Below are 17,378 nucleotides of genomic sequence, written 5' to 3'. Positions count from 1 at the left end.
CACCGTCCGCTTATGAAACAGTTTGTGTCGCTCCAGGCCTGTGAGCTGTAATGTCAACGTTTTTCACATAATTATGACACTTCTCCCTTTCAAACAGACACATGCACACACCCACACAGACTCACAAACAAACACTCCCCATGTACAAAAACCTACACTGTTAGCCCCTCCAGCCTGCATGCGTGCGTAAAAGGGAAAGCGGCGCTGGATGTGTAAACTGAAGGATGGGGTGCAGTCCCCATTGATGAAAACGAGTGGCTGAAGGGAGGATGATGCTATGATTCATCCCCCCCCACACACACACACTCTCTCTCTCTCTCCCCCCCCAACGAGCACTGGCACACCCCACGGTCCCATCTACACTTGTAATACATTTGACCCTGTTTCGGGTCATCTCCATTGACTGGCTGAACGTTGTTTTAAACGATCGATTGATTCCAGTAGCATCCACCCATATAAATGTGACAGATGTGAAGCTCTGGTGATGTTGACTCAGATACACATCCTAAGCTGTTACTGCTCTGCCGTGCCATTAGATTGGTGGGTTCATTTTTGGGAAGGCGCCTCTACACTACACATATAAGTACAAAACGATGGCAGAGCAGGGGAAATGAACCGTCTCATGGTTACTGGATGTGATGGGTGTGTGATGGTGACCACAATAACGGAATCACTGGGTCTTCATCAGCGTTCAGGGGATCTTTCTCTCGGGTTTTGCTCTGCGTTAGACGACTTAAGTTCCGGGAAAGGAAAATGTTGCTCTTACTTTAGCATGGCTTGTTCTTTCTCCTCTTCCTCTTTTTGCCGAGCCATCACTGCCATGATGATCTTCCTCTCCTCCTCGGTGAGGTGGCTCAGGTCCGGCAGATCCGGCATGGATGGCGGCACGGTGGGTGGGCGAGGGCCGCCCTGGGGCCCCACCGAGGCGGACATCTTTTCCACCACCACCACCCCACCTCCTCCTCCTCCTCCTCGGCGAGTCGTTTCGGCTGACAGGTTCCCCGGAGCGATTCCGAGCCACACCTCACGACATAGTCCGCGGGCACAGCGGCAGCGGCAGTTGCAGCCCTGGCGAATTGTACAAGCCGCTCATGGTTGCAGGCACCCTCGGCTGTGCTTTTGTTTGTTCCCTCTCTGGGTGTTTCTCCCACCACTGTTTCGTCGTCGTCCCCCCCCCCGACCCCCCGCCTGCCCTCCTCTCCCCTCCACAGCCCGGATTCACAGAGAGCCCATCTCCGTCTTTTTCACGTCGGGAGTAGACTCGAGCTGAGGGGCCCCTGCTTCACTCGGTTGGTCTGTGGTCCCGCCGCTGTCGATCGACGCGAGCAGGATGTTGGGCGGTATAGGCGGAGTCCGTGCTGCTTCTCCTCTCCCTCTCTCTTTCTTGCTCTCTCTCTCTCCCCCCTCCGCTCACCCCCACCCTCCCCTTCCCTCTCTCTTAGTCAATGAGAATGCAGCCCTCTTTCCTCTTCCTTTATTGCGGAGGCGCGCTTACTCATGTGAGAATGAGGTCCACACCATCAGCAGTTACACATACACACATCAGAGTGTTTTTTCCAATAAACACAAGCAAAGACACGCGCGCACTTCGTGAACAAAGTTCGACCGAGAAAAGCTGATGTGGGACTACGGCCAACCGGATACCCGGCCCTCTGAGTATTTCACCAATTCCAGTTAATCCCACATGAAAAGCAGCAATATGTGTAAACCCCCCCCACCACCACTACACGTACACACACACACACTCACACCCAGGAGACGTGTGTGCCAGATGTTTATTCAGCACCATGGACAGCACCACTGGCAGCTTTTATTCTGCAGTTATTAGAAACTGGACTTTTAGATGCTCCATTGTTAGTTTTTTATATTCACGTATGCACATTAGCACAGAAAAACCTAAATTTGTGTGGTTTTTTTTATTATTATTTCCACAGGAACGATGTACATCGATCGGTATAAATGTTTGCCAAAAACAGTCTAGTATTTTCCACAGCGCTCGGTCATATGTTAAATTGTAATTTAGACAACACTGGTTAATAATAGCTTAGCGGGTCTTATTTTAACTGATTTTCTCATAGGTTACTTCAATCCTACATTTGATATTTACCATGATCTCCAACTGACTGTATGGCTGTTTAATGTTTAGGAGAATGTCTCCTTTCCTGTGGTGTCTGAAAACTTTTCTTCATGCAGTGGTCAGCTGATCCTAATGAGAGCGGTTTCGCATTCAGATCCAGACTCTCTGAGCTACAGCCCACCGATCCGGAGCTGGCACCGGTTTCTCCCCGATGACGTAATGCCGGGTGAATGGCTGAGTCCAACCAGCAGATGGCATTAACCTCGGTACCCGCACCGCTGTCACCCAGTGTCCGTCAAATGACGTCACCAGAGAGATGACTGTACAGCGGTGACGTCAACTTCCCATGGTGCAGAATTTTGTCATCATTCAGGTCGTGACTAGGGACCACCAGCTCTAAGTGATACCGTCGTGCCAAGGAACAACGGATTTTGGTGCAGACCTCGGACTATAAATAAACCCCGTAGGAGGAAAGAGAGGGTGTTTCCTCAGATCTCAGACATGTTCCAATGATGCTCTGTAGTTGCTAAACTCAACAAAGGCCTTAGTAAACAAGATTACACGCTCAGGTCGTCTGTGTGAATTATGTTTTTATTATTATTATTTATTTACTAGACATCTCCTGTCGAATACCAAAGCTATTCAAAAATACTACAAGTGGGTCCTTAACACCCCCCCCCCCCCCCCCAAAAAAAAAAAAAAGAGTTAATGATGAGCTAAGAGTAAACAATATTTTAAAGAAATAAGTAATACAAATAAAATAAAGAGAAAATATCTCCTGTTAGGGGCAGATGGCGGAAATCTGTCCTGGACTTACACCAGTTACACCAGTCCCTTAGAAATGTTATCAAAGAATCAAAGATGTTCTCAACTTCTACACACGACATTACAAAGCTAATCAACGGTGAAAACTCCCCATTGGACTTTGATAATGACACCAAAATTTGGATTGAATTTGTATTTATAGTTTATTGTTAAAATGTTGAAAAAGCAAAAACAAACAGTGAAAAATTAGCACAATAATGAAACTGCAGCGAGAATTAAATATTGTCTTAGAGCCATGTTAAATGAATCAATGAATTCAGTTTAAAATAAACCAGTGAACCCTAAAGGCCAAAACGTCTGTACTGTAAATTATACTAATTACAGCAAATGCCTCAATTACTTCTTTTGGATATTGCCACAATTACCTACTTTAAGGAACTTTAAGAAATAATGCTACGTTGTTGCTGACATATTTCGATAGCACTGAAATGGATAGAAAGTCCTTATCGGTCTCACAACATTGAGAAAACATGTCCGTCTCCACTCATCATTGAGAGAATACTGATATCTAGTGGACAGAAGAAAACACTGCAAGTACAAAATGAACCCGAAGACTGAGATCACTTTGGGTGGACAGTAACTATTTTGACCACAAAGTAGAGAGGATTAAGATCATGGAAAAAAAAATAATTTCAACACTAGCAAAATACAGTCTACAATTTCCATTGTGTAGTTAATATTTGTTTATGTACCCCTCAGAAATGAGTCCCACTACTCTGGTGTAGTCTGCGAATTTAATAACCACTGGTTAACCACTGAGCAGGGATACAGTCATGTGTAGAGGAAAGGTATACAAGTATTTGCTTAAAAAATATATTTAAAAAGTATAAAACATACTTTAGGAAATACAGGAACGGAAAGTAGCTTCATTGCCTGTTTCACTGTTTTTCAAGCTCTGCTGAAGTCAGAAAATATCTAGGGCTGGATTTGGAGACCTCTGGTCTAGGCTCTATCTGTAGAAAAGCTATTTTATATGGACACAATAAACACAGCCTCAAAATCCGGGAGGTCTGTGGCGGTCTATGCTAGTTGTGCTCTGTGTTATCTCGTGTTGCTGTCTCTGCTGTTCACCTTGATTAATAGACTGTCCTGTGTGCTACATGTCTAGTTCCTCCTCTGCCTCATTTTATGATAGTACTTCTTGTCATAGATGCAAAAATGGAGGCGAGAGTTGGTGAGTTAGAGTCGCGGCTCTGCACTTTAGCTAGCTCAGCTTATGCTAGTGTAGCTAGCTGTAAAGCTAGCATAGTCTCACCTTAGCTTGGCTCGTTGACGCTGGTAACCATGGTAACAAGCTGTCCGGACTAAGAAGAGAGGCGGAGTACTTGAACACATGGACCGGCTTTATTCAGCTCTTTTCTTCCTTCAACATCACAACACGGTACTTTTAGGAGTTTCATCACACTGACTCTAAAGCTTACAGCGGCTACAGCTGGCGTTACTTCTCACACCATTCACCGAAGGGAGGGACAAACATACCACACAACATGGCTACCTGCTGACTACGTCACACATTACCCAGAAGGCCACCTGCTTAAAGGGGAATGCTCAGGTCACACTGCGCAGCGGCCATTGGACAAGTGAACGAGAGACTCAGGACAGAAGATCCGGAGTCGGATCCCCTAAAGTGGTGCTGTGTTGATATTAACCAGCTGTGCCACAAGTATCAACATGCATTTCAACATAGCTCCCCATTGTTAAGCCTGTTTTGTGTTTTTAAACCTTTCATCATTTAATCTCTACAAAAACGAGCTGGGTGTCTGTCATGTTGTGAAGTAAAGCACACTGCAGTGTAAAAGTGAGGCAGCATTTCTCTGTATGTCTTATTGTCTGTCTGAGACCAGATCAGACCAGAGAATATGGACCAGGAAAAAACAGAACGAATGACCCACTGAGAGATGACTTGAGGAGGAAAAGGGAACAGATTTTAATATACCAGTTCATTAAATGTAAATATATAATTATTTCACTATTTAATTGATTATTTCATAGTTCTGTTGCAGTTCTTCATGGATTTATTTTGTCTGTCAAACTCACCCATCGAAGTTTGAACCCCCCCCCCCCCCACAAATGGTTTGGACACCGATCCTTCGCTAAGCCCCGCCCCCCTTGGTTACTGTTGCTATACCAGGCTGTTCTCTGTTGTCTGAGGTTCTGTAGGAAAATGTCCAGTCAGCATCAGTCCGGTGATCAGAAAAGAAAGAATAAGAAAATAAAGGGTTGAGAAATTTTCAAAACAAATATTTATTTAAAAAAAGCGGTGACGGTGAAGCTGGGACGAGAAACGTGGAGCAAGGTAAGAAACAGTTAGCTTGTAACTTCAGCTAACTGTCCAGCTCTGATGCTAACGTCCATTAGCCTAGCTTGAATTAAAGCCCGACACAAAACGTTATCTTAGACAGAAACAGCTGAGTTTGGTAGCTCCATCAGAAAGAAGGAGACAGAGAGGAGAGGGCTCCAGCTGCAGTCAGGTAACAGAGAGAGGGACACGGGAGGGTGCTGTGGGGTGAGGGGGTATTTAAGTTGTTGACGTTATTTCCACACAAAGATTTTGGCCACAAATTGAGAAGTACTCCACCGCTGATGAGGAGATGGACCGTGTTGAAGTGATGTCCACAGAAGACATTAGATGATGACACTGGCTACAAGCTAATTCCGTGTTCCGGGTAATAATACAGCCACGATGTATAATGTAGAATGAGCCGATTATTATGGAGAAATAATCCAGGTAGGATGAGGATTGTACATCCTGGCCATATTCTTACATGGAGGGAGCACACACAGAGGTGTGTGTGTGTTACAAAAATTACAATAACAATATATCTATCGAGGAAAAGGTGAAAATTAGAGTTGAGCTCGGCTGAAACGAGTATCCAGTACGATATAGCAATTTTGATGAGTACAAGTACCAAACGAGTCAATACGACTCAATATCCTGCTGTGCTGAAGGAAACTCCTCCTCAAGGTGTCCTGTGATAGGGCAGAGCGCCATGCGTCATACTCCGAAAGCCACACCCACCGGAAAGAAAAACAATCGCCGGAACAATTAAAAAAAAAGAAAAACACTGCAGAAATTACATTACTTCAACATGTCAGGTGGATATTTTAAGCAGCTAGCTGTACCGGAGAAAAAAACGGTACAATGAAAAACGTCAGCTTGCCTTCATGTTCAAGGAGAAATGATCCCACTAAATAGCCGGAGGTGACACACATCGATATTTATCTACCAGATGGAGTCTCCGGTAAGATCATCATTTAACCTGATAGATAAAAAGTTAGGCTACATCCGCACTACTACACCATCCTTTTAAAACAGCTTTTTATAACCCTAACGTTTTAAATCTGCCCTCTTTATGGGGTGATGGGGTAAAAACCTGATTGGTAACAGAAGCTGTGTTTCTGTGACAGACAGCTTCATGCAGCCCGCATCGCGTTTCTTCACCGGGTCGGGTTCGCTCTTCTTACTTTGGTGTAACAAAAATGAAGCTGTAAATACATCTCACATTGATGCTTACAATAACTATACTAACTTCTGACCAACCCAGATCAATTTCAGGCTTAGAAATATAACTTTCGTATAAACCATGCCCAGTTCCGGTTTAAGCCCCGCCTCTTAGAAGTACGAATACAGATGCAGATAATGTAGATGGTTGAACAGATACAGATAGTGGTGTAGCTGCTCATCCCTAGTGAAAATATACATTTCTTTAACAATGGAAATTTAGAGACAAAAATCAGAATGCTCTCATTATGGTAAAATAAAGAATCATTGCCTCAGGAATACCTCCAAAAGCCCAGAATATTTTCAGCTGATCAGTGGTGTTTGATTGTATATCTAGGATACATGAGAAATATGGACCCCCCCCCCCCCCTTGCACCAATCATGGTGAAAGGAGCATCCCACTATATTTTAAAGCAATTCTGGGTCATTCAACATGTGTAGGATTTTTTTTTTCTCCAAAGTCAGGTTTAGGTTATTTATAGTCAACCATGGCAGAGGTCTGTGCTCCCTGAGTGCTTTTAGTTACCCATTAACTGAACTTTTTATTTTGTAAGATGATGCTTTTTTTTTTTTTTTAATTTCTACTTTGAATGTATTTGTCAATTTAGTACATAAATCATTATTGAGCTTTAAGTATTACTTCTTGGAATATTATCCTTTTAGTAAACTGCCAGTTAAAAAAAAAATACTCTAACTGCTAGTGTGGACTTCTGTCAGAGATTATGAGGAAAACTAAAGCAAATTCTCTCAGAATGATAAAATGATGCTGCAGAACCACACTAGTAACCTTCTTATTCGTGGCATATTTGCACAAGTTGCATTAAGTACAATAATATAAAATGTACTTTATGGTTTTTCATATTTTATGTATTTGAATGATGAAACAAGTGGAAGGCTGAAATTTTTTTATGTTCACGTAACAGAAATACCAAACACAACCAGAGACAAGAAGGTTTATCGTAAATTAGGTTTTAATTTAGAGAAGCATCAAGATCACAGACTTCCATCTATTTTGAATTTATCAGTGTTTTAATCTAGTAGCCATGTTTTCACTTTTTTGCTGGTGAAGAAAAAATACTACAAGTGAGTACTTCTCCTTTACCTCTCTCTGAGACCCACAGCACCACTTAAAGTACGAGTACATATGTGTAAATCTGGTGTTTCAGTAGGCAAGTGAGAGAGGGCAGTGGTTTGTTGTTTTTTACAGATTTGGATAACTGAGAAAATTTCACTTTTATTTATGAACAATATCAAATCTGGTTCAATTGTCAACAGTACATATCACTTTTATGCTTTTACAACCATTTTGTAAATGTTTTTTTCCTGACAATCTGAAAACAATATTTTTTGATAGTGAATCAGATTCAGATAAATCACATGTCAGAAGTGGAGACATGATGAATTTGGGGATGGATTTCACAGCTGGGGGAAAAAAACAAATCTCAAATTCAAATGTTTTATTGAACTCAGATGTGGTCGGATTCAGCCCATTTACTTGCTAATGATCTCTGTGTCCACATCTTCTGTGCGAGACACGACTTTTCCATCAACAAGCTCTTCAATCACCACCTTAGTCCTCTGGGTGATGACTGGTTTATCTGTAGGGCAACAAAACGTACAATCTTTAGCATCCAAAACTACATACATACAACAAATATAAGGCAAAGAGACAAAAGTACAGTGGTAATTTCAACTTACGTTTGACCTCTTCAACTTTTGTGACAGTGACAATTTTGCTAGAAAAAAAAGTGATGGGAAATAATGTAAAACAAAATTTCTATGTTCTTATCCATAGACAATTGCCAGAGACAGTTCAGTTGTTAAAGGAGAGGATTGACATTTTTGGAGGCACACTTATATATACTTGTTTCTTATTTCTTCTTCTTCTGATGGTTGAGATGAGAAATGAGAAGCATGTATGAAAGAGCTAGCCTGGCCATGACCAAACAAATAGATTGTTTTGTTGACAAAGTGTTGTTTGTGAACAAAGGGTTTGTGCATTTTCTTACATTTGGCCAGAGCTAAGCTAGTTTTTGTTTTGTTTTTGTCTTTATCATGCACTAACTGGCTAGCTTCACATTTAGCCTGCAGATCAAACTTCTCATTTAATGTTTAAAAAAAAAAAGAATTAATAAGTGCTTTTCCAAAAATGTGAAACCAATGCTTTTAAATGTTTATGTTTTGTTTTGTTTTTTTTACAGAATGCACACATCCTTACTTTTGATCTTCTCCATCCAGCAGCCTTCTGTACTCAGCAATCTCCAGTTCCAACCTTGTCTTGATGTCAAGAAGCACCTGGTACTCCATGGACTGCCTCTCAATGTCGGCCCTCACCTGGCTGAGCTCATTCTCCAGGCTATTGACCATGGCCTGGTGTTGGCTTAGCTGCAGGCTGTAGCGGGACTCTGTCTCTTCAAGTGTGCCCTCCAAGGCTAATTTCTGAGAGGATAAATTATTGTTTACAGTGATCAATTGTTTTCTAATTCCTCTTTCCAAAATATAGTAAAAGAAAATATATTTAATGCCAGAGTTGATGATGAAAGTAATATTTTCATTTCAACATGCCATAGATAAATGTGCTTCTTTTATGTGCAGCTTTCCATGTGGAATGTTACATACCAGGCTGAGCTGGGACTGCAGCTCAATCTGCAAGGCCTGCAGTGACCGCTTAATTTCACTGATCTCACTGCGGGATGTCTGGAGGGTCTCTGAGCTGGTTGCCACCTCTTTGTTCAGCTCATCAAACTGGAACACATGGAAGAAGATATTAATATGGAGACAAAGGCAACTTATTTATTTAGCTCACTTATTTTATTAATATAAATGTTGGCATAAGATGATGGTTTGAAATGTATCGTCTTCCTCCCCTCACCTTGACTTTGTACCAGGCTTCCATTTCACGGCGGTTCTTCTCAGCAATCCCGTCATACTGGCTTCTGATTTCTTCCAGGACTCTGATCAGATCCTCCTGGGGTCGGGCTTCTACCTCTACTTTCACTGAGCTGCCAGTAACTTGGCTGCGCAAGGCGGCAAGCTCCTACAGGCAAGACGAAAGTCAAAGTCATAAGTGAGGTAAAGTCAAAGATAAAAACATAGAAAACAGCTGAAGAACAAGTAACAGTCTGAGACAAGTTAAGTAATACCTTTAGTTTGTTCAAGCAGCTGATGGCATAGGGAAGCATTTGGCAATCGGCTGACTAACCATCTATTGAAAAACTATTTTAATGTTCTTCTTACTGTATGTACTCAGGAACTGACTTAAGAAATACATGAAAGGTGTGGTTCATATTTCCAGGTGGTCATGTAGCCATCCATGGATTCATGCTTTCAGCTTTACTTTCCAGGAAGTGAAAGTTATAGCCATGAGGATAACAAGGAAGACTAGAAAGTCTTAGAGAAGTAATGCAATCCTATCAGTAGAGCGCTAACCTCCTCATGGTTCTTCTTCAGGTAGACCAGCTCCTCCTTCAGGCCCTCCACCTGCATCTCCAGGTCACTCCGGGCCATAGTCAGGTCATCCAGAACCTTGCGCAGTCCAGCAATGTCAGACTCCACAGACACGCGCACTGCCATTTCATTCTCAAACCTGTGAGATGAGCACAGCAGTTAATGGTATGACACACACTTAATTGGGGCAATGCCACATCAAGGTGACGCTCCACCAAAACCTGTCACACCAGTTTTCTCACTCTGTTCTACACTCCTGGGAAAATACATACAGTGTGCAATCTAATGTCATAATGCTGTTTGCTTTTAACCTCACAAGGATGATCATTTCTGACATAACTTTTCCACTCACTTGACTCTGAAATCCTCTGCTGCCAGTCGGGCATTGTCAATCTGTAGCATCAGCCTGGAATTGTCCATTGTAGCAACGCTTATCTAGGGGGACAAAAAAACACGCTCTGTAAACAGTTTCTTATCCTCATATATCCCATCACAAAGGTGTGTTAGCGATTTATTATCTAGGCTGTCAAGGTTGTTTTGATCAGCATACTTAGTCTCTATATTCCCCATTTGCCCTGCATGGCTTCAGGCAATGATGTATTATAATAATATAATAATAATTATATTATTATAACACTTCCTCATTAAGTGACTAACATTACTCTTGATTAGATTTGAAGGCATGTGTGGGGAACAAAGAAAGAAGAGGCTTTCCTCTTAAAGTCCAGCATGCCAACTAACTTGCTCTTTATCATATAGACTACCGTGTATCAACCATGTTGATATTTTAAGTTAACTGAGAAAAATGGCTTTCCTGATCCACATTATCCAGACACATGACATGAGCAATACTTGAAGAGTAGGATTTAACAGAAGGTTTAGCTATAACGAGCTAAATTCTTATCTGTGGTGGATAAGTCAATATTAACAAGATTTATATCTGGCAATCGTTGATATATTCCAAATGATCATTCTTTATATTGTGGTCGCCATCTACCATTTTTCTTACATTCCAAATTATATTTTAATGACTTGCAGAACTGGTTACAAATGTCTCTAAGATATAATTTTTCAGATTAGTTGATTATGTTTTGTAATAGTTTATTATATGAATATATTTTTCCATTATATTCCATGTCCATTTTCTTCACGTTTACAGGACTGTTTGAAGGACTCACCCTCCCGCGCAGCTCATCGATGACCGCCTGGTACTTGCTGTAGTCCCGGACTGTCGGGGTCTGCTTCTCGTACCACTCGCGGATTTGGCGCTCCAGCTGCGCGTTGGTGGACTCCAGAGAGCGCACTTTTTCCAGGTAAGCGGCCAGGCGGTCATTGAGGTTCTGCATGGCCATTTTTTCGTTGCCTGACACGGACTGGCTGGCGCTGCCGCCTCCGTCGCCTCCGAGCACATTTGCGAGGTCAAAGCCGGACCCGAGGGCGTTGGACGCGTAAGAGATCTGGACTCTACTGCCGCCCGCGCCGCCGTAGACGCTGGTGCTGCGTCTGGATAATGGCAGCGTAGGGACGGAGGAAAGGGACAAGGAAGACAGACCGGTGCGGAAAGAGGTCATGGTGACTTCTGTTCAGGCTTCTGCGAAAGTTGACAAAGCTGAAGAGAGTTGCGGAGGAGCTGATGCACAGATCGGCCGCAGGATAGATTTTATAGCCTCCTCCGTGGAGGTGTGGGCGGTGGTAAGATGCTCCTACCAAGGCGTGGTGGGCTGGGACCCATGTTCACCACCCCGATGCTTAACTGCTGTCAGGGATCATATCTCACTTCTGAGGCATTGTTGCTTCATAGTTGTCACCTTTCATTTTTACTCTGACGCACTTTGACAGAGGAGGAAACAGCTGATTACAGGTTTATACTCTAACCTTTCAACTAGATTAATGTTTCTTACAAACAGCTCAAAATTTGAAAGGTGATTGTTATCATCACATGATAATAATAATCTAATATAATAAATCTAATTTTGATTACAGAATGTCTTGGTTTTAATTTTTGACTTTGACTTTGTGCTTATATTAATATATGAATTATTCATGCTATGATGGTTTGGCAGGCATAAGGGTTTGGGCTGTGACTACCGGTAGCAACAGGAAAGCGCCAGAGGGGCTGAGGTTATGTAAAACAGAGGGTGAGTTGTTTTCAGGGACAGGCTGATGAACAGGCCGGTGAACATATGTTTTACAACAGACCAACGAGTCCTACCTCCAAAAGTCTCAGAGCATCAAAGTTGCTTTCAGGAAACCTGAGGGTGATATCACAGATTGTTGTATTCTAAACACAGTTAAAAGTTGCTATGCCACAACAGTGGCATACTCCTTAATAAACACATATTGTTCTGTTTTTAATTGCTGCCTAATGGCTTTGTTTTGAAAGTTTGAAACTAACTAGGCTCCAATTCCCCAATAATCAAAAATGTTCAGAACAACTATCTTAGATCATGTGAAATCCTTAAGGAGTGCGTAGTGGCAGGTAGTAAACTGTAGTTAAACTGTAGTTAATGGAAGGACGAGTGTATACTGCCCTTTAATTAAGTGTTCCTAGCCCGTTATTCTTGATCTTTTTTTTTTTTTTTAAATCAACCTTTCAATTGCATATTATATATATAATTGCAATAATTGGTGAGTATGAAAAATCCCCAGTACATCAGGTTTCCCTGGTACTGTTCATGTTTTGCATTTGCCCATCCTCTACTGATAGTATCTTCTTTTTTATTCCAATGTTTTTATTAGTTACTGTGCTGGCAGCCCACATGCTTAAATTGAAGTTGTACGGGTAAAGGTCTATCTAAGGTTAGAACAAATTAGAACACAAAGAAAAAAACCCACTTCATGCAGGTTTAAACAACATTTTGAGAGATATATGACACTAAGCGATGCAGAATAAAACATTGCATGTTCAGCATAAAACCTGATTTCTGTGTCCAACAGTGGAAAGCAACAGTCCGGTCTTGCTTCCATTTCACTTCACTATCACTTTTTTTTCGAGTTAAAATGGTAACAAGCCAGCCCACAGTCTACTCAAACTATCAGGTCACTTTCCAATAATGAGTTACTGTAGCATCCACTCTACCCTAAAAATTGTAACTCTGCTTGGAAGACCTGTTAGAAACGCTTGTTATTAGTGCAACAATGGCTCAAGCTCTGTGTAAAAACAGGTAAATAAACATTTATTATTGTTGATCATATATCAAGAGCTAAACATATGATACCACAGGAAAACTCAGATTGTGATGACACTGGAATTTAAACAAGGACACTGTAATAACGTAGGGATTTGGGGTCCGCTCTGCCAGTGGAAGAATAGAAAATAAATAAATTTACAGCTTGAATTGAACTGGTTGAGGCTTGAATTCTTAATAAATCACCACTCTGTCACTGCTTAGGCATATTTAGTGACTGGTTAACCACCTGGCTGATCATAAATAAAAGTAGCATAGAGAAAGTGACTGTTTTTAAATGAAATAACATCAATATTACCTCACAGGATGTGAATTGTTTTTAACACTGCGACGATGTCAAGCATTTAAGATAATTATTTTATGAGAAATGGGCAGCACACCAGGATAAGGATTAGTGCTGTTGCCTCATAACAAGAAAGTTGTGGGTTCAGTTCCCAGCCTGGGGCCTTTCTGTGCAGAGTTTGCATGTTCTCCCCGTGCCTGTGTGGATTTCCTCTCACCGTCCAAAGACATCATGTTTCGGTTAATTGTCCGTACGTCTGAGTGGTTGTTGGTCTCTGTCTGTCTCTGTGTGTTGGCCCTGTGATGGACTGGTGACCTGTCCAGGGTGACTCCACCCTCACCCAGTGTAAGCTGGCATTGGCTTCAGCGCCCCCTGCAACCTCAAAAAGGATAAACAATAGCGGATGAATGAATGATTTTATGAGAAATGTCTCATCTCAGTTCACACCCTGATTCCCACCGTTTCTGCTGATCCCAGTAGTTCCAAATAAAATCATTAGGATCAAGGCGTTGGCTTGTTCAACAGAAATGTTTGCCTATTCCACGCAATTCTAAAGTGAAACCTAATTGTGGCCTTTATTGTGTTTGTTTAACGAAAACTATCATGTAACCCGAGGCACTTCTCGAAATGTCAGACAAGTAATGATGAGGATAATCATTTTTCTGTGGTAGTATTTCTTTTGAAATGTTGTGACATTGTGCTATATATGATACTATTAAGTTATGAGACTTTTTCCTTTCAGTTTTTTAGCTTTAACAACATATTCAATGTATTCATGTTCAGCATAAAAGTGGTAATTTACACAAATGTGAAACTCGGATCAAAATAAATATGAGGCTGACTTTACCACCCTGAGGAAAAACTTCTTCTTCTATCTCGTGTTAACTTGTTGCCATTACTTGCTCTGGTCCCCTATTACTGGATGGCACAGAGCAGGTTTGTGTCATGAATGTTGATGACATGTTCCTCAGCTAATGAATTGTTCCCTATGTACACTAAATACTGCCAACACTGCCAGACAATCAGGAAGAGCCACCCTGTCTGGTTCATGTATGTATGTCAAACTAATTGAGCCGTAAGTGTGAAAAGTGAAGACTTGATTATTACTTCTGAACATTACTTTATTAACAACCACTGATTTTGGTCAGGAAAACCTGCTTCTCAATCTGTTTCAGTTCATCAGAAATGTGCTTGAGTCTAAAATGATAAACACATTTCTTCATGAGTCTTACTTTGTGTAGAAAGGCACTCTTAAACAGGAACAAGAGCAATTCAGATAAAACTGGCACTGTATAGAGGAGATGCAGCCAATGAGCAATCACACATCAGCATAAATGGTCAGTGAATATGTGTACATAACAGCCAATCACTGATCACCAATGTTGACAACACAAGTTTTATTTTCTGTGAAAATATAAAGCGTTTACAATAGTCAGTGAGTGCCCTTTATCCAGGATACTGAACAATCACAGTCTATCCACATCGTCTTGGAGAAATTTGAAATTTGAGGTAGAGTTACATGTATATTGATAACATGACAACAGAGTTAAGTTTTGTCTGTCCCTTTAATTTTTCTTGGATGAAAATGTATATCTTTTTATGTTGTTAATATGCAAGTTAGCGTGTTTCACAATTTAGCGACATCTAAAGGCAGTTATAAGTAAAATTGTGACATCGAGCTAGTTAATAACTTGGTGCACCTCTCATTTGGTGCCAGCATTGTGGTTCTCATTGTATTATTTTTTGTTTTTCTGCTTTAAATGAACTGAGGGTGATGAAGGTGGGGGCCAGACACACACAAACAAAATAATCAGCTGAAAGGTGTTGAACTCTGTAAATGGCCCTTTCAAATCACGTGATTAGTGCAGCTTTAAACAGTAGAGCCCATATGATTGAGCTGATTATTTTAACTAAAAGCATAAATCTTGAAGGTCACATATTTAGTTACTGCCTATTCTGTCTTTTATAATCCCTTCACACCGCAAGTCAGCGCATATGGCACGTTTTAGCTCAGCATAGCGCCGACAGCACAGTCCTGTATGGAGTTTAGGTGAAGATTACCTCTTCTGTGGTTTTGGATTCAAACCACAGAATATCTTCCAATTACTATCATGTATGGATAAAAACCTCTTGTCAAGGTGCTGTTCATTGTTACACGGTGGATCAAAAGTTTTTTTGTTTTTTTTTTACTCCATTACATTCTTTTTCCTTCAAGCACACAAGTAAAAGGCTCCTTCCACTTAAAACGAGGGCTCAATGAATAATCCAAGGGCTACTTAGTGCCTTCCCCCAAAAGGGAACAGAGCACAAACTATTAAGACTATTCAGTGTTAAACAAATTTAATTCGTTTTCATTCCCTCGTAAGTAGTGACCTAGTGACGCCTACATGTCTTGAAAAAAGCTACAACCTGCTCTTCCCTTTGTTACTTAATTATATGCCTCCCTCGGACATACATTTATGCCAGTGGATTACAACAGAGAGTATTTCCTGGATCTGTGTGGGAGTAACATGACCTCTAAAAACAGGCTGGGTAGCATTCCTCTTTTGCACTCCCAGCAGAAATCATCTGTCCCAGACATACAGCTGTCTACAACGCCCTGATGGGTGATTTTCCAACTGACATAATTAATCTTCCTCACTTTGAACAGGATGACACCTCACTTGAACAGCATAGGAGTGTGATGATGGTAAATGTCCTGACAGCTATGTGTGTGGGTGGGTGGGTGTAAGAGCTTGTTTAACGATGTTTGAGCAATCTCAGCTTTGTGGGGCCAAACTTAAGAATTAATGATAAAGATAGCAATAACAACAATATTGATGATAACGGTAACAGTAATATTGATTATATCCACAGCTTTCCCATCACTGACTGGAAAAATTAAAACCACAACTCACAACTGTCAGCACAACCTCATCTGTCACTTCCGTGTGATGAGAATAAAAGTGTTTGCACAATGGTTGGAGCATACAGAGGTCCTGCATTAATAATCCCCACATCCTGGCTTTTGACAAAGTGCACTTGTTTGCTCAATTCAGAACCCATGATAAGAAAAATGTCCACTCGAGTGCAAGCTGACAAAAAAGTCTCCTGAAACCAGGCATAGAAAACAGATATGATTATCCAACAGTAACACTACATTCACTCTTTCTAAAGTTAACATTACGAAAATCAAACTATAATTTTAGCAATTTGACTATAACTTTTTTAAAAAACAGTCATAATTTAAACATACAACATGTTTTTGTCAGCAAAGCTTTAAAGGATGGGTATATTTGTTAAATGTAAGAAGAAAATATATTTTACGTAGCAGTAGCTAACAATTAAATAGAAAATAGAACTATAAATGTCTAAGGCTATCAATAGTGGTACTATTCCAGTACTCATCTGTAAATAAACATTGTCCTAGATGGCAAAGTTCTTCTGTGGGCTGATTCAACAACTATCCCTGTGACTTCATTTTATCATCAAGTTTAATTTGAGCACCACCTTTTCCATAAAAATAAACATGGCTCTGGACAATTACACTACATATTGCCATAAGTCTGGGACGTCCAGCTGTGCCCAAACCACCACAGATTCAGAAAGGAGAGTAACATCAGATCTTTGTTTGTTTTGTTTTGGGTTTTTTTTTTTCTTTTTGTCATAATGGATTGTAATATTTCTTTACACGTGCATTGCAGTTGAAGCATTCAGAAGAATCCTGAGCCACACCCCGTCTCAGTCAAACATATATCATATCACACCTTCAGTATTTTCAGCATGTCGTCCATCTGGGATGCTGCTCTCCATGTCACATAATGGCTGCAGAGGATGGATATGAAAATATATGAAAATAGGTACCATAATGTGTATCTGCTGAAGTCACAAGGCTGCATTTGTAATAGGATATCTATGGGCAGTGTGTCAAAAGAAATACTGAATATTTAAAGATGAAACCTTTGTCCCAGACAGTCAGACAAAAACAACGGCCAAGACTGTCATTAAGCAAGAGTTCACTCTGCACAGTGTGCCTTACTTCACTTCAGAGAAAAATCTGGACACAGGGTTTACATT

The 17,378-nt window shown here is 41.0% G+C and overlaps 2 protein-coding genes across 4 annotated transcripts in view; both read right to left on the bottom strand.

Annotated features, from left to right (window-relative positions):
- Window positions 1-933, bottom strand: part of LOC115041091 (regulating synaptic membrane exocytosis protein 1-like) — a 67,688-nt gene extending 66,755 nt beyond the window's left edge. The window contains exon 1 of the mRNA XM_029498390.1: window positions 767-933. Coding sequence (XP_029354250.1) covers window positions 767-933 — 167 coding nt within the window. The remainder of the gene's footprint in view (window positions 1-766) is intronic.
- Window positions 934-7,356: 6,423 nt separating this feature from the next.
- krt97 (keratin 97) lies at window positions 7,357-11,550 on the bottom strand. 3 transcript variants are annotated; one of them, XM_029498372.1, is made up of 8 exons: window positions 11,030-11,550; window positions 10,204-10,286; window positions 9,834-9,990; window positions 9,277-9,441; window positions 9,024-9,149; window positions 8,623-8,843; window positions 8,246-8,287; window positions 7,357-8,004 (listed from the first exon to the last, which is right to left on the bottom strand). In XM_029498372.1, exons 1-8 carry the CDS (start codon window positions 11,420-11,422, stop codon window positions 7,896-7,898), a joined length of 1,296 nt encoding a protein of 431 aa, XP_029354232.1. In that variant the 5' UTR covers window positions 11,423-11,550; the 3' UTR covers window positions 7,357-7,895. The 3 variants fall into 3 exon arrangements, with proteins under 3 accessions (XP_029354232.1, XP_029354224.1, XP_029354239.1); XM_029498364.1 differs by lacking the exon at window positions 8,246-8,287 and adding an exon at window positions 8,103-8,140 and having other exon boundaries at window positions 7,357-8,002; window positions 11,030-11,541; XM_029498379.1 differs by lacking the exon at window positions 8,246-8,287 and having other exon boundaries at window positions 7,357-8,014; window positions 8,627-8,843; window positions 11,030-11,549.
- Between the last annotated feature and the right edge of the window lie 5,828 nt (window positions 11,551-17,378).

This window comes from Echeneis naucrates, chromosome 1 (genome assembly GCF_900963305.1).
Source record: "Echeneis naucrates chromosome 1, fEcheNa1.1, whole genome shotgun sequence".
Lineage (NCBI taxonomy): Eukaryota > Metazoa > Chordata > Actinopteri > Carangiformes > Echeneidae > Echeneis > Echeneis naucrates.
Note: the sequence above shows the minus strand (reverse complement) of the source record. Positions and strands in the feature narration are given on the sequence as shown.

What these genes read in the sequence shown, in the direction of transcription:
- krt97 (XM_029498372.1), bottom strand. Translation starts at nt 11,422, where the DNA reads ATGACCTCTTTCCGCACCGGTCTGTCTTCCTTGTCCCTTTCCTCCGTC. An exon ending in GCAGAGGATTTCAGAGTCAA is followed by an intron (nt 9,991 to 10,203) that starts GTGAGTGGAAAA and finishes CTCATCTCACAG; the next exon opens with GTTTGAGAATGAAATGGCAG. An exon ending in TGAAGAAGAACCATGAGGAG is followed by an intron (nt 9,442 to 9,833) that starts GTTAGCGCTCTA and finishes TCTTGCCTGTAG; the next exon opens with GAGCTTGCCGCCTTGCGCAG.